Genomic DNA, 12,383 nt, shown 5'->3' with positions numbered 1-12,383 from the left:
GTAACTCTTTTCAGTTTAGATCACATATAAACCTCCACCAGCTGCAGTGTGATGCCCAGCTCTCCTGGTTTAACTGACATGGGGGAAATATTGACACCCTCTGAGGAGAGCTCCTAAATCCATGGTTAACTGGGCTGAGTTTGCTCTTAGACCTTTGGATCTTTTTTTTCCATCTCAGTCTAGACATACCTCCTTCACCTGCACATCTCACTTGAAATTTGGGCTTTTCTGCTAAAGATCTCCATTTTGGACCTCCTGAGAAATGCAACGTGTTTCTGTCCGTATCCATGGAGAATGGTTAATGGTGCCATGCCCTGACCGTTCTCAGAGTTTGCGCTGGCTGGGTGTGGAGGCCCTGCATCGCTGTGCTGAGACTCTGCCTGGTGAGGGGTTAAGTGGTGAGGAAAGCTTTGTGCTCAGGAGGTGTGTGGATGGAGGACTGTTAAATCTTGAGGACTCCATCAGCAGTGCACTGGATGACAGTGACTCCATTGAGCTGTGTAAGTTAAGCAAGGTCAGACATTGTGTTTGCTGTGACCTACATGTAGCTTCTATTTTTTAATCTAATGCTGAAAAATGCCTATTTTCCATTAGCATGCTCTGTGTTTTAATTTACCCAAATTTACCCAAAATCCCTCTCTCAAAGCTATAGTTAAACAGGCATAGCCTCAGACATTGGGGACAAAAATCATTTTGTATAAAATGCAGCTTTCGTGTAATTATGTCCTGTGATGCTTTAGGCCCTGTCCATGCATATCCAGATACTTTTGTAAAGTAGGTCTTCCTCTCCACCACTAGAAGTGTCTCTGTCAATCTCTCAGGCTACAATAGACCTCAAAATGAACATAAAATGCTTAGGTAAGCATGCCAGCCCAGCAGGGGGTGCTAACGGTATTTCAAATTCTTTAAGAAACAGTGTAACAGCCAAAATAGACCTAAATACAGCACAAAGCTATAGCACATTGTCTACAAAAGCTTTTCTACAAAAACTACAAAACAGATCTCTAGAATTCAATCTCAGACACAGACTCAAAACCTTATTTGTACCAAAAAAGCCTCTGTCGCCAACACATTCCTGATCAGACAGAGGACGTTTTCAATATTTTGATCCAAATTTAAGTGCAGGATATTCTGTAAACTCAGCCGGTAGTTTTCAAGAAACATGCACAAGTTGACATCATGATGTCAGCATTTTTAAAAAGCTGCATGACCCAAAACAGCATTTTTGTGTGCAGGGGAGGCCAAACTGCAGGGGAAAAGCTTTAAAAAAAAAAAAAAAAAAATCCAGGTACATGTGGATGTGGACCTTAAACTCATTAAGTGTCTGGTTGCTAGCACCACTGCTATAAACTACTCTGAGTATCTTTTGAAAGTCTACAGAATTCCCCTTTTAGCATAGTCCTGAACTATAGTGATAATGTTGATTTATCTTCTGAAACCCTTATTGGTCTATGATAATGGGCCTAAATCCATGTTCCCTCTACAGATATTCACGGGGACATTTGGAAACGGTCTCATTTGTCATCCCCATCTGTGCCTGCTCATGTGTATCCTTTACCTGCTCCTATTTAACATGATCTCGTTCATTTGTGGTGCAGTCTGTGTTGTATGTATGAAGTGTTTAATCAGAGTTCAGGTAGCCATATAGTTATATATATTTAGGCATTTAACCATTCATTTGCAACCTGTAAAAGAATTTGTAACATTTAAAATATGTAGAAATTGATTATGCAGCTATGATCTAAAGATCAAATTCCAGGTCTCATAGTGCTGGGGGCAATGCTAGAGATGGGGGAGTTCACATGAATGATTGGGTAATTGGTCTTCTAAATTGGGTAGAAAATTGGGTAAAATAAATAGAATAGAATAGAATTATAAGAATAGAATATAAAAAGAATTATTTTTAAAAAGTTATGTTTTTTCTTGTAATGTTACCATTTTAGATGTTTGACATTTATTTTGTATTCTTAACCAAACTGACTAGACAAAATCAGTCAAATGAAAAAGAGAAGGTAGGAATTCTTTCAACATTTGAATCACTGCAGTGAAACTAATGCTTAAAACAGATATACTGATTTGTTCTTCCATCTGTCACTAATGCTGTGCGTATGCTCATTATTTTCTCACAGTGTATCTTTTTGGATGGGAATAGTCTCACAACTGCTGATTTGGTCAGGTTGGGTAAAGGCCTTCATAAGATTAAGGTATGTGAGATGATAAAGTACGGTAGAACAGATCATATTTGAGGAATTTGACCTGAAGGGACAAACATACAATCCTAATAAAAGGTGCCTAAAGGATTCACTAGAGTGTCTTAGAAAAACCACCTCTTTGGTTTGCTAAGATCATGCACTTAAAATGTTCTAGGAAGCATCTGAACCCTTTGCAGCACTAAAACCTTTTCGGGCACCTTCTCTGCATCACTGTAAACTAGTTATTGATCTATTAAGTGTATTACAATTTCTTGATTCCTATGAGTGCATCGTTCTCACAGCCTTGTTTTAAATCAAAACACTGCCGGTTACAGAGATAGGGTATGATACAGTGCTCAGCCATGCTTCTCAACAATAAGCCCCTTATTGTTATTTCATGGTCATCCTCCTGGTCGGTTCACTGTGAAGTAAATGACGTAGTGAGTAGTGAACAAGTGAACAAGTTAACCATTCTGAACACAAAAGTTAACTTATTCCTTTAAAATATATATTTACACCAGTCTGCCATAACATTAGTACAGGTGAAGTGATTGCTGAGAGTAAGGATGCCTGAGGTCAGAATAGTACTTCTGTAGAAAGCGTATGCTTGTGTGAACCTGAGCGTATGCTTGTGTGAACTGGTAGAGTCTGCTGTTTGTTTATGCTTGTTTTCTAGCTGAGCTCTGAGACAGAGAAACGTGTGACCCGAGCCAGAGACGTCATTGAGAAGATCATATCTGAAAACACAGGTGCAGTATAGCCACACCAGCCTCAAAAGGCCTCAAAAGAGTGCCCTGTAGAATTGTTTAGTCTGTTTAACCCATAAAATGACATCATGTGGTAACAAGGAGTTTAACTGTTTTAAGTCAGTTCAAGTCAGTGAAATAGTCTGAATGAAGCAAAGCAATAGAATAGAATAGAATGGTCTAGATGAACAGAAGCAATACTACGTCTATCTGTCCAAATCTAGACTTCACACCAGCCTCTATGTTCCACTGTTTACAGTGTGAGTAATCATTACTAATGACTGCAGAACATGGATAATGATAAAGTTAGTCATTAATCAATCCCAATTGTTAATCAGTTCAAAATTGCAGTATGTCTTTGCTGAATAATGATGACGTGTAGGCTGCAGTTTGTAATGCTGCGTAATTCACATACACATACACTGTTAGAAGAACCAGATCCTTGAGGAAACAACCTACGATGTTTTAACCCCTTAAACAGCCTACGGATCAAAGAGTAGCCCCACCAGTTTGTACAGAATGCACCTTAGTGTGTAGCTCAAAAGGTTAATCCCTTAACACATCATGGCTTATTAAACACTAAGGTGTATTACTCAGTAGCTACAGGGACTTTTCTGCAAACTGGTGGGGCTATTATCTGGTAACAGATGTTTGTAATGACACTTTTGGCTTGTCAGTGGGCCATAGGCTGTATAAGGGCTTAAGGAACCTACAAGGAATGATTTTGAGAAGAAAAGGGTTTCTTGAAGGTTCCTTAAAGCACTTTAAGAGATTTCTCGACAATTCCAAATGGTCTTGCGCTTCTAACGGTTGTATTGCTGTATCTTCCACCCTCATGGCTCAGATGTACTGTGCTGTTTCAGTTGTGTTACAGTTTCTCACTGTATTTTAAATTACGTTGATTTTATGATTATATTTTAGTCGTTTATGGCGTCAACACAGGCTTTGGGAAATTTGCTCGGACCGTCGTGAGGAAAGATCAACTCAAGTAAGCTGGATATTAACTCTATGTGATGTATCTGAACTGTATGGAATGTTTTAATGTGCCAACAGTTACATTACTGTGTGTGTGTGTGTGTTCAGGGAGCTGCAGGAAAATCTGGTCCGCTCCCACAGTGCTGGCAAGTATTCCACCTGTTTGGTGTGAAATGATTGACAGTGTGATCAATGTTTCACTCTCTCAGTAGGAGCTGTCAGTGTCCTCACTGCTAGCATCATAAAACTATTTCTCCTGCCTGTAACAGACGTTTATGTGTGTGTGTATGTGTGTGTGTGTGTGTATATTCAGGAGTTGGACCCCCCCTGAGCCCAGAAAGAACCCGGATGCTGCTTGCTCTCAGGATTAACACCCTAGCCAAAGGTCATAGTGGCGTTTCCTTGGAGACGCTTCAGAAAATGGTGGCAGCCTTCAATGGTAGACTTGGCTCAAGAGTGCCTCGTTTTTGATTAGCTCACTGTTTTAATTAGGCGCGAGTGGTACTCCCAAATTCTCCTTAAGCACAACACTGTGCAGTTATTTAAAAGCATTGCTCTCAGCAATAACAGAGTTTCTGCCTGTAGAAACTCCAGATCCCATTGCAACAGATGCAGGTAAACAGAAATCCAGTAAGAAGGAGCAAGAAGTTCTCCTTCTGAAGAAAGTAAGATCTTGTGAGCTAGTCTGAAGAGTAAAGCTTGGCTCCATGTTTCTCCAGGACAGGATATGTTCATTTCCACCAGTAGTGTTGGATGATGACTATAAATAATACTAGACTCCCATGTGGAGAGCTTTAGAGATGTTTTAATGATCACAGTGATATAAAACCATGATTTTGTGTATGAATAGTATTTGTAGTTATTCAGTTATTAGTGTTTTACTGAGGAAAAAACACATTCTAATTTTCACAGGTGCCTAGATGTCCTATCGAAGCCTCTTTCACATCAGAACTTTTTTTTTCCTTTAAATAAATACATTTATTTATTTATGTATTTTGAATGTATATAATTTTATTTTATTTATATTTAGCAGGCTGGAGAATACTAGCTTTCCTATGTGTTGTATAAACATCTTACAATGAGGAGAGCAAAAAAAAGAAAATACTACAATTATTTTATATCCATTCATTACAATCATTAAACATTATGTATCTATAGTCTAATGTATGTATAATGTATACAATGTATAATGTATAGTTAAATTATTTATTAATAGCGACAAACAGATGAATATGACTATTATTTGACTAATATTATCTATTATTAGTGTAAAAAGAGACACATTTGCCTCCAGAATTCCTCATAATAAGGAGCTTATGTTTATCTTATGTTTGAGATGCTTATGTTAATCTCCTCTTTCCACAGAGAGGGTTTTATGAGACAAAATGGGGAATCAGTGCACTGTATAAAAATAATAATACATAATAAAATAAATACATAAATAAATAAAACCCCTCTTTTCACACTGGGATTCCATAATGTAACATTGGGATCTGCTCTATTTCTATAGTTGCAATAAAAAATGAATCTTGTTTTCTTTGGGTTGTAACGGCAGAGACGCTAAGATGATATGTGTTAAATGTTTGATGCCTATAATATTGCTGTTTGTCTGTATGCTTTGAAGAGTCCTGTCTATCCTGGGTCCCTGAGCAGGGGACAGTGGGAGCGAGTGGAGACCTTGCCCCCCTTGCTCACCTAGCACTGGGGCTGATGGGAGAAGGCCGCATGTGGTCTCCACAGACTGGTTGGACTGTTGCAAACACTGTGAGAGTCAGACAGCATAAACACAGTTTACTGACCAGGAGATTTCAGCTCAATGGGTTTTGTTTTTTTTTCATTTCACCCTTCTCTTCTCCTCCAAAGGTACTAGAGGTCCATGGCCTGACCCCCATCTCACTGAAACCCAAAGAGGTACCTAGAAATGACTGAATAATGCAGATTTTACTGTTTACTTGTTTATTGTTAAATCAGCCAGTGTGGGTGATGGTGTGTAACTGCATTGCAGGGCATTGCTCTGATAAACGGGACTCAGATGATGTCATCACTTGGCGCTGAAGCAGTAGAGAGAGCGGAGGCCATTGCACGGCAGACTGATGTCATTGCTGCACTTACGCTGGAAGCTCTGAAGGGAACCAATAAGGCATTTGACAAAGGTAACAATAGGATGTGTTTCTTTGTGTGTGTGCTCAGATCTCAGCTCTGAATTAATCTCTTTAGCAAAATCACTAATGAAAATGCTCTTTGAGGTTGGGATTTTTAAATTTCACTTATAATCAGACTTACAATCCCCTTCCATAATGCTATTAACTTGATTTCAGAACATAATTAACAATGGAAATATGCAGTTGTTTTTGCAAATGACAGTTTTGTAGTTAAAATGTCTAAATAATATAGAATAATTAAAAAATATATAAAATATATACATTTGCAAAATATAGTTATAGAAATGCAGTGTTTTGGCTGGTGGATTTTATGAGATGTATGAAAATGGTATAATAGGCCGACATAAGCACATGAAATATGCAAATGTTTAAAAATAAATACAAATACAAATAAAGAAATAAATAATTACATTTGTTCCAGTCAAGAATTAAGGTGTCAAGAATAACCATTAGGAATTATCAGCTCAAGACAACAAGCTAAGAAGCTGGCTGAGGATCTGAAAATAAACCACAGAATAAGCATTTACCAGTGTTTTATTCAATATATGTAAATTGTCGCTGTCCAGTGAAATATATGTATGTCCAAATTGGTGACTTTACAGGAGAAGGCAAAATGTCAATGTAATGACGTTTATGTAAAAGAAGAGTTTATTCCAGGTAATTTAGAGCATTTCTATATTCTATACACAGTGTACAGAGCAGCTACAGGGTTCAAACCACCAGCTTATACAGCACTTAAATGCTCTAACAATCACAAGCTACAGGACACTCAGAACTTGAACCCAACAGAGGAAACCTACAGACTGATAAGACTGACATCATTTCTTCTCAGACAGCTCAGAGTAAATTCATCACAACAACCATAAAAAAATCATGAAAAGGAGCCGACTGGGGCTTTAGGAAACACAGGCTGGGGCTATTGGAATGGTTCTCACAGTCTCCTGACTCCTAACTAGCTAGCTAACAGAGCTAAATAGTGTTTTTTCCCTTTTTTCTTTCTCTTCAGTAAAACAATTGTTTCAGACAAAAATGTTTATCTAGATGTTATTTGGCAACAGTTGAAAGGCATTTTCTGATCCTAGACTCTAGTTTAAAGGGACAGCTGTATAGCCATGCCATGGGTTTTCCTTGTGGAAATAACTAAAGGAAATGGTTGAATATTTACTCTTTCCACAATGGAAAGGGCCCTGTTTTGCATGCGTGTGCTTCTGTTCATGCTCTATATTTTTGGAATTTATCTCAACAGTAGCATTTTTTCCTGTCCTGTTTCAGATGTCCATGCAGTGAGGCCTCACCCAGGGCAGATTGTGGTAGCCCAGCACTTTCGCTCCCTTCTCCACTCTGATATCTTCCCTTCTGAAATCACAGGTATGCTGATATATATATATATATATATATATATATATATATATATGTATATATATATATATATATTTATATATATATATATATATATATATATATATATATATATATGTTCATTTCTCAATATATTGTTTTTGTGTTTCCTTTAGGAGATACGTCATACAATCGTGTTCAGGATGCTTATACTCTGCGATGCTGCCCTCAGGTAGACTGCAAAGAATCTGTGAAATTTTACAGGGATAACAATAACATACTGTTTTTTATAAACAGCGGTGTGTTATTGTACTTTACTGTTTATCTGGGAGCATTCTTAAGTTCTGTTACAAATTAACACAGTTACAGTAAATTACTCTAAATATACAATTACAAAATTACATTTGCAGAACATTTACTATTTCCTCTACACCGATCAACCATGACATAAAAAACACCTCTTTGTTTCTACACTCACTTTCCATTATATCAGCTCCATTTACCATATAGGAGCACTTTGTAGTTACATAATAATGGACTGTAGTCCATGTGTTTCTCTGCATACTATGTTTTACTAAAGCACTGTCACCATGATTAGAGGATAGCTGGTTCGAATCCCAGTCATGCTGCTAGCCATCGGCAGCCGAGGCCTAGAGAGAGCACAATTGGTCTTGCTCTCTTCAGGCTGGGTTGCTTTGTTGTGGTGCTGGCCATCGTTGGTGTCTGCAGGCTGGTGCGTTAGAGCCGGGAACCAGTGTTGGTTGCCTGGCCATGTTGTTTCGGGTTGGGTAATTGGGTAGAAAATTACGAATTACAAAAAAAAAGCCTTTTTCCCCTCTTCAGTGGTCAGGAGCCCACAGGACCAAGCTCCACAAGACCTATTATTTGGGTGGTGGGTCATTCTCAGCACTGCAGTGACACTAACATGGTGGTGTGTTAGTGTGTGTTGCGCTGGTACGAGGGGATCAGACACAGCAGTGCTGTCCACTGTCCACTCTATTAGCAATGAGAGCACTGCTGTGCCTGAGCCAATGAGAATTACCCCCCCACCCAAATAATACCTGCTCTGTGGTGGTCCTGTGGGGTCCTGACCATTAGGAACAGAGAAGGGAGGCAAAGTATGCAAAGACCCAGATGGACTACAGTCTGTAATTATAGAACTACAGCGCTATTGATCAGTGTATATCCAGAATGATGACGACTGAAGAAATATCCTGAATAAAAAAACAAACAGTACTTTGAGAAAAACAATTCTAATGAGCTCTGCTCCTTTTCATCCTTCCATAGGTGCATGGAGTGGCCAATGACACCATTGCTTTTGTGAAGAAAATCCTAAACACTGAGCTAAACAGCGGAACAGATAATCCTGTATCCTCCTCCAGTTGCTCTTTATGCACAAAATTAGACAGGTTTTCTTGACAGTATATTCTCTATATACCTCCTCTGATCGTCTGTATCTCTTAACCTCTGTCCTATCAGCTGGTATTTGCTGAGCGAGGAATCACTGTTTCAGGTGGAAACTTTCATGGAGAATATCCTGCCAAGGTACAGTATAAGCACACAACTCATTTAACTTTATATTATAAGGAGGTTCTTCACATTTAGATTCTACTCGAAAGAACCATCAACTGAAAGGTTCTTTAGCAAACCAATGGTAAAATTCTTTGGCATCAGTCCAGACAATCCTTTTTAACCCTTTACTTAGAGAGTATGGGATTTGCAGTGTCATTTACAGGTACAGTGTGGAGGTACACAGGTACAAGATGGAGGACTTTCAAAGGGCTGAGTAGGTCTAAGGAGGATCCTGAAGAAGATCCTTCAAACGCAATGCAAACTGCCTTCTTGTTGTTGCCAGTGTAGCTAGAGTTAAGGATTGTTTCCTAGATGGACCCCATGTTTAACCCCTCTTGGTCCCATCACTGACTTTGGTAGGCCTCCGTATGTGGGGCCAACAAGGAACTTGTGGACAAAACTTTCTGGTGTCTAGTTGGGCTAACTATACATGTCCCACATTTTGCTGCTCCTCAAAGCAGTATATGAACATTATTTCTGCTGTTACTCCCTGTTGTCTGCTAAAAGGTATTTGAGACACCAGTAAATTAGAACCTAAGAAACTGAGGTTACAATGTAGCTTTCACAAAGACGTCATCACTAAACTTGCTCCAACTTCTTCCCTAGGCTCTGGATTTCCTGTCTATAGGAGTGCATGAGCTAGCGAGCATCAGTGAGCGACGTATTGAGAGGCTGTGTAATCCGGCACTCAGCGAACTTCCTGCCTTCCTTGTGAAAGATGGTGGCTTAAACTCAGGCTTTATGGTGGCCCACTGTACTGCTGCTGCTCTGGGTGATAACATACATTCCCTTTCAGTTTGGCCACTGCACACGTTTAGCTATTTTTTACAAATAAAATTTCAACAGGCATCAACATTAAATATTTCTCTTTGTCTAAAAAACTAAAAATTGTCCAAAAAGGTTAAATAATTAAACGTTTAAGATGTGTTCACAATGGTGCTGATAGATCCCAGACACTTCTGATGCCCCAGAAAGCTACATTACAGAAGATAAATGTATGGCATCTCTCTTTACCCTGCTGTAGTATCTGAGAATAAGGTGCTGTGCCATCCGGCTTCTGTGGACTCCCTGTCCACCAGTGCTGCCACTGAGGACCACGTGTCTATGGGTGGCTGGGCAGCCAGGAAAGCCCTGAGGGTGGTCGAGCATGTAGAGCAAGGTACACTACCAGCAGGGCTTACTAACATAATAATGACAGTATTACTTTTATTCATTCAGCATTCAGCTTCATTAGGTGTCTCTTTCTCTTTCTTCCTCTCCACCTCTGCCTCTACACACACACACACACACACACACACACATGCACAGTTCTTGCCATAGAGTTGCTAGCAGCCTGCCAAGCCCTGGAGTTCCACCGGCCCTTGAGGACCACAGCGCCGCTGGAGAAAGTCTATGAGCTGCTGCGCTCTGTAGTCAGGTGAGCAATGTCATAGTAATCAAAAATAATGTGAATTAGAAAAACTGTTGACTTTATTAAATAAGAGTTAAAAGCCTTCAAGCCAGCTAATTGTCTTAAGCTGGTTTAAAGAGTCTGTCAGCTTATCCAGTTAATCTGTTCATAATTTTAGCTATAGGCTCCAGAATTGTGAAACACAACAGTGAAAGATAACACAATCCTGCCCCTAATAATTGGGGTTGCATATAGGACCCAGCCCATTCCCTTCACCCATACACTAACACTACACCGCCCTTTGTCAGTGTTTCACTGAATGAAGCCCTCGACACCTCTGGAAGGCTCAACAGTGAGATTTGCATTCCAGACCCACTTTCCTCCAAACTCACTTCATGGACCTGTCACTGAACCAGCTTCATAATTGTAGAAGCACACTGGCCTGCCTGGGGACTAAGGATGTACGTAGTCCCACTGGCACCATTAATGAAGAACAAAGTTGGTGATTTAAATTGCGAGGTTTTTGCCCTTTTGGGTGTAAATGAACTCATCTGCTTAATTAGGTTTCTGCTAAACCTCTTGCCTAGTCTAATCTAACCACGACATGCTCACATTGCTTAAATGATTGGTTGCCCATCACAGCCACCCAGCCACAGTGCTATATTTTAGCAAATGCTAACCGTGTTAAATGACTGGCCAAATTCCTGAGGGTTAACCACCAACAGTTTGCGCATGGTTACCGTAGTTACTTCTGGTTGAACATAACTTCTAACTACCTTCTCAAAACAGTTTCTCACACAGATTCAAAAAGCTTGAAAAAGGATTGCTGCCGTGGGTTTGTAAACAGTGCTATGGCTTTACTACTGTCAGTCACCGCATTGTCTAAAAATGCCCACACAGTTCTGACCATACAGCTGCTTCAAATGGTTCTTTGAGTGATACCATAGATGAACTTTTGGTTCCATAATGAACCACATTGGTAATAGGTTCAAGGTCTAAAGTTACATTTCTTAATGTAAAGGGTTTTTCACACTCACACATTTCCATTACAAACATGGTTCTTTATTGACCCAGAAGTGGTTCTTTAATGGTACTGCTCAAAGAAAAATATCGTCCAGATAAGAATAAGAATCAGTTAATTGACTCACAAGGGACACATTACTAAGAATTTAGCAACTCTTAAAATGGGTTTGAAACATTGGTCAGGACTCCTCTCTCAATCCTGATTCTATGTTAGTAAAGTGATGCTGCATCATTCAGTCAGCTTATTGCACATTTGGCCAGGGCAGTAGCATGTTGAGCTCAGAAAGACTGACTGTCACGAATGCTGTTTCGATGATGTAATTGTTTTTTTTTGGAGTGTGATGTCACCAAGACCCCGGTCAAACTCTCTACTTTTCCTGTTAGGCCATGGGACAAAGACCGTGTCATGAGCTCTGACATCGAGGCAGCTCACAAGCTCCTACTAGAGGAGAAGGTGGGTATCTATTTCAGTTACTCGTTCGGGTTGCGATCAAGATATTAATATATCAGTATATAATATAGATATGTAGAACATATGTCAGATTTGTGTGTTGACAGTGTTGATGTTTGTAGGTGTGGGAAGCAGTACTGCCGTACATGGAGCATTTTAAGGAGAGGTCACCATGAACATCTGGCTTCAGTTGGCTGAAATGCCCTTCCACCTCAAATAACATGATAATTAGACCAAGGGTAGCTAGTGATGATTGTGTATGTAATAAAACAGATCATAGAGCTTAGATCTTTCACTGAAGAGCAGCAAAATAATCACAGCAAAATGGAAAGAGGACTTTTTAGCATGACATTCTGCAGCTCAGCAAATAATTTGACTTGGCCAGTATGAATTTTATTATACTTGCTGTTTGGTGATTATTTTATTCAGTGGTGAACTGTGACTATTAGATGTAGGCTCTCAGTTCAGGCAACAAATGTTAAACAAGAAGGAAAAGACCCACATCTAAAATAATGCTAACTTCTGCTTGCTCTA

The 12,383-nt window shown here is 39.4% G+C and overlaps 1 protein-coding gene across 1 annotated transcript; it reads left to right on the top strand.

The window, feature by feature from the left end:
• Positions 1-262: 262 nt before the first annotated feature.
• LOC140549703 (histidine ammonia-lyase-like) lies at positions 263-10,406 on the top strand. Its single transcript, XM_072673452.1, has 16 exons — positions 263-514; positions 2,130-2,204; positions 2,869-2,941; positions 3,860-3,926; positions 4,022-4,059; positions 4,227-4,352; positions 5,538-5,677; positions 5,777-5,824; positions 5,919-6,066; positions 7,348-7,443; positions 7,593-7,645; positions 8,701-8,781; positions 8,893-8,958; positions 9,592-9,757; positions 10,010-10,144; positions 10,294-10,406. The coding sequence occupies exons 1-16, from the start codon at positions 263-265 to the stop codon at positions 10,404-10,406; spliced, it is 1,677 nt and encodes a 558-aa protein (XP_072529553.1).
• The last annotated feature ends 1,977 nt before the right edge of the window (positions 10,407-12,383 follow it).

The sequence above is a fragment of the Salminus brasiliensis genome, chromosome 2, assembly GCF_030463535.1.
Source record: "Salminus brasiliensis chromosome 2, fSalBra1.hap2, whole genome shotgun sequence".
NCBI lineage: Eukaryota > Metazoa > Chordata > Actinopteri > Characiformes > Bryconidae > Salminus > Salminus brasiliensis.
The sequence above is the reverse complement of the archived record's forward strand: the minus strand, read 5'-3'. Positions and strand labels throughout refer to the sequence as shown.

Excerpts from the sequence above, each read along its gene's own strand:
- LOC140549703 (XM_072673452.1), top strand. The coding sequence starts at position 263 with ATGCAACGTGTTTCTGTCCGTATCCATGGAGAATGGTTAATGGTGCCA. Across the intron at positions 515-2,129 it reads AGCTGTGTAAGTTAAGCAAG|TGTATCTTTTTGGATGGGAA; the intron begins GTCAGACATTGT and ends ATTTTCTCACAG. Across the intron at positions 4,060-4,226 it reads GGTCCGCTCCCACAGTGCTG|GAGTTGGACCCCCCCTGAGC; the intron begins GCAAGTATTCCA and ends GTGTATATTCAG.